Genomic DNA, 2,559 nt, shown 5'->3' with positions numbered 1-2,559 from the left:
TTACATTATTACCTTAAATTCCTGTATACTTTTGTCCTTTATTTATTTGTACATCTACAGCTATCATCTGAAGATCATGTTTGCATCGTAATGATTCGGCACATGCATCCCATAGTTCCGCATTTGCTTTCGATATGTGCCTCTTCCAGTTTCATTTCTTTGGACATTAAATTTATCTAACCTTCTTATGTCAATTGAGCTATATATGATTTCTTAAAATCCTTCTATGCTCTTGATTTTGTTTTCTTTCAAATCTGAATACATTTATGAAAGATTATGTTTGTCGTATTGACTCGAAAGGCATACCTTATTTGTTTTCTTTCAAATCTGAATTCATCTTGTATTTCTACTTTGTATTTTGATACCTTATTTGTTTAAAACCTATCCTCTTTGCTATGGATATGTTAGTCATTTGCTGAGCTTTATATGCTCACCCCGTTGCTATATAAATTTTTCAGGCTAGCTTATCGCTCACTAAAATATTTAAATTGGGTTGAGGCAGTGGAAGATTAGAAGATTTTGGGGCAAATCTTTCGTACTTAATATGTTGATGTTGTATAAGTTCCTTTTATGTATATCAATGACAAATCTAGATTGATGTATCCTGTAGATATTTGAAAAGTTCCTCTCATGTTATGATTTTGGGAATGTTAAGTTAAAATTATGTAATGAATGATACAAACATGTGGTACATGTTGGTTTTGTAATTGTATAGATTCTCACAACTATGGATTTATAATGTGGTTATGGTTTAGTTAAGTTGCCTTTGGATTTTAAGAATCATCTAGTGACATGATGTATGATTATAAACTGCACAGGTTTTATGAATTGTGGATGGTAGAGGTGAATGACTTTAATGTTTTTCTTAGTGACCTCAAATGTGTGATTGGATCCTGGATTGTTTGTTGAATTTTAATATTATCAATTTTGAGTTAGGTTCACACCTCCTGAATGAAAATTAAATTCGGGAGGGGCGTGACACGGGACCATCACCTCCTTTGACCAACTCGCACGAGACTTCGAGCTTAACTTCCTGGCCTACGCCCGACCAAAGCCATCCGTGGCGTTGCTCCTCGGACTCAACCAAAGGGAGGACGAGACCCTCTCCCATTTTGTGAATCGCTTTACGATGCAAATTCGGGGACTGTCGGATGCTCACCCCTCTCTGTTAATGCAGGCATTCATGATAGGCCTACGGCCTTCCAGGTTCTTTTGGTCTCTTGTGGAGCGACCCCCCACCGCGGTACCTGAGATGCTTCAGCGAGCGAGCCAGTTCGTCGCCGCCAAAACATGGATGGCCGGGAGGCATGAAGAGCACAAGAGGGTCAAGTTGGAGCCGCCCCGGCAGCACCAATCCGCCACGTCCCAGCGTCGATTGGACAAATCTGACCCAACGACATCAAGGCCCCCTCTCCCCGCCTTGAGCTCGTCCCGAACAGAAATATTTCTCCACATAAGGGAGAAGGGACTACTCAAAGACCCCCACCCAATGAGGAGCCCGCAAAAACTTGCAGACCGTTCAAAATATTGCCGCTTCCATCGACAGCATGGGCATGACACTGAACAGTGTCGTGAGTTGAAAAGGCAGATCGAGGAGCTCATTCGTAGAGGGCATCTCGGCCAGTACCTTCGGTCGGACAAGGAACGATCGCCATGCCCGGAAGGTCCCATCGAGCAACACATCGACGTGATAGCTGCCTCGGCTGAAGCTCCCAATCATGGGCCCGAGCCCAAGGTCACTTTCCCAGCCGGAGCATTCGAACAACCCGAGCACGACGATGCTCTCGTGATATCAGCCAGGGTTGCCAATGCGCAAGTAAGAAGGATCATGGTTGATACTGGGAGCTCGGCCGACATACTTTACTTCGATGCCTTCCGGAAGCTCGGCTTGGCTAGGGAGAATATGAAGCTGATGTGCTCGGCGCTCACTGGATTCACCGGAGATTCAATCTCACCGCTGGGGGCTATCACTCTGCCCTTAACCTTAGGGGCCCCGCCAAGGTTGAAGACGGTAATGACCACTTTCCTGGTGGTCGACCTCCCCACCACGTACAACGCTATCCTCGGTCGCCCGACCCTCAACAAAGTCAGAGCCATCATCTCAACTTACTACCAAACTGTAAAGTTCCCGACTCACGCCGGGGTCGGGGAAGTCACGGGAAGCCCCTGAGAATCCAAGCGTTGCTACCTGACCGTCGTCTCATTACACAAGAGAGCAAGGATCGAACCACCGCTGGAGGATCCTCGGGAGACGAAGAAACCAACCCCCCATCCCGAGCTGAGGGGATCCACTGTCGACTTGCCACTGCTAGAAGGACGACCAGATCAGATGGTCAAAATCGGGTCAGAGCTACCCGAGCAGGAGCGAAGGCAGCTCGTCGGCTTCCTACAGAAAAATGCCGACATCTTCGCCTGGTCACCGTCGAACATGACGAGCGTCAACCCGGAGGTCACACAACATCACCTCAATATTTCACCCGACGCTCGCCCTGTAAAGAAAAAACCCAGACTGCAAGCCCCTAATCGGCAACTCGCCGTACGAGTAGAAGTGGGTCGACT

The 2,559-nt window shown here is 46.8% G+C and overlaps 1 protein-coding gene across 1 annotated transcript; it reads left to right on the top strand.

The window, feature by feature from the left end:
- The first annotated feature begins 1,129 nt into the window (after nt 1-1,129).
- LOC135622020 (uncharacterized) lies at nt 1,130-2,170 on the top strand. The gene has a single exon (XM_065123649.1). The coding sequence runs from the start codon at nt 1,130-1,132 to the stop codon at nt 2,168-2,170; it is 1,041 nt and encodes a 346-aa protein (XP_064979721.1).
- Nucleotides 2,171-2,559: the final 389 nt, after the last annotated feature.

Source organism: Musa acuminata, chromosome BXJ2-9 (assembly GCF_036884655.1).
Source record: "Musa acuminata AAA Group cultivar baxijiao chromosome BXJ2-9, Cavendish_Baxijiao_AAA, whole genome shotgun sequence".
In the NCBI taxonomy this organism is placed as follows: Eukaryota; Viridiplantae; Streptophyta; class Magnoliopsida; order Zingiberales; family Musaceae; genus Musa; species Musa acuminata.
The sequence above is the reverse complement of the archived record's forward strand: the minus strand, read 5'-3'. Positions and strand labels throughout refer to the sequence as shown.

Coding starts and splice junctions, on each gene's coding strand:
- LOC135622020 (XM_065123649.1), top strand. CDS start 1,130: ATGCAAATTCGGGGACTGTCGGATGCTCACCCCTCTCTGTTAATGCAG.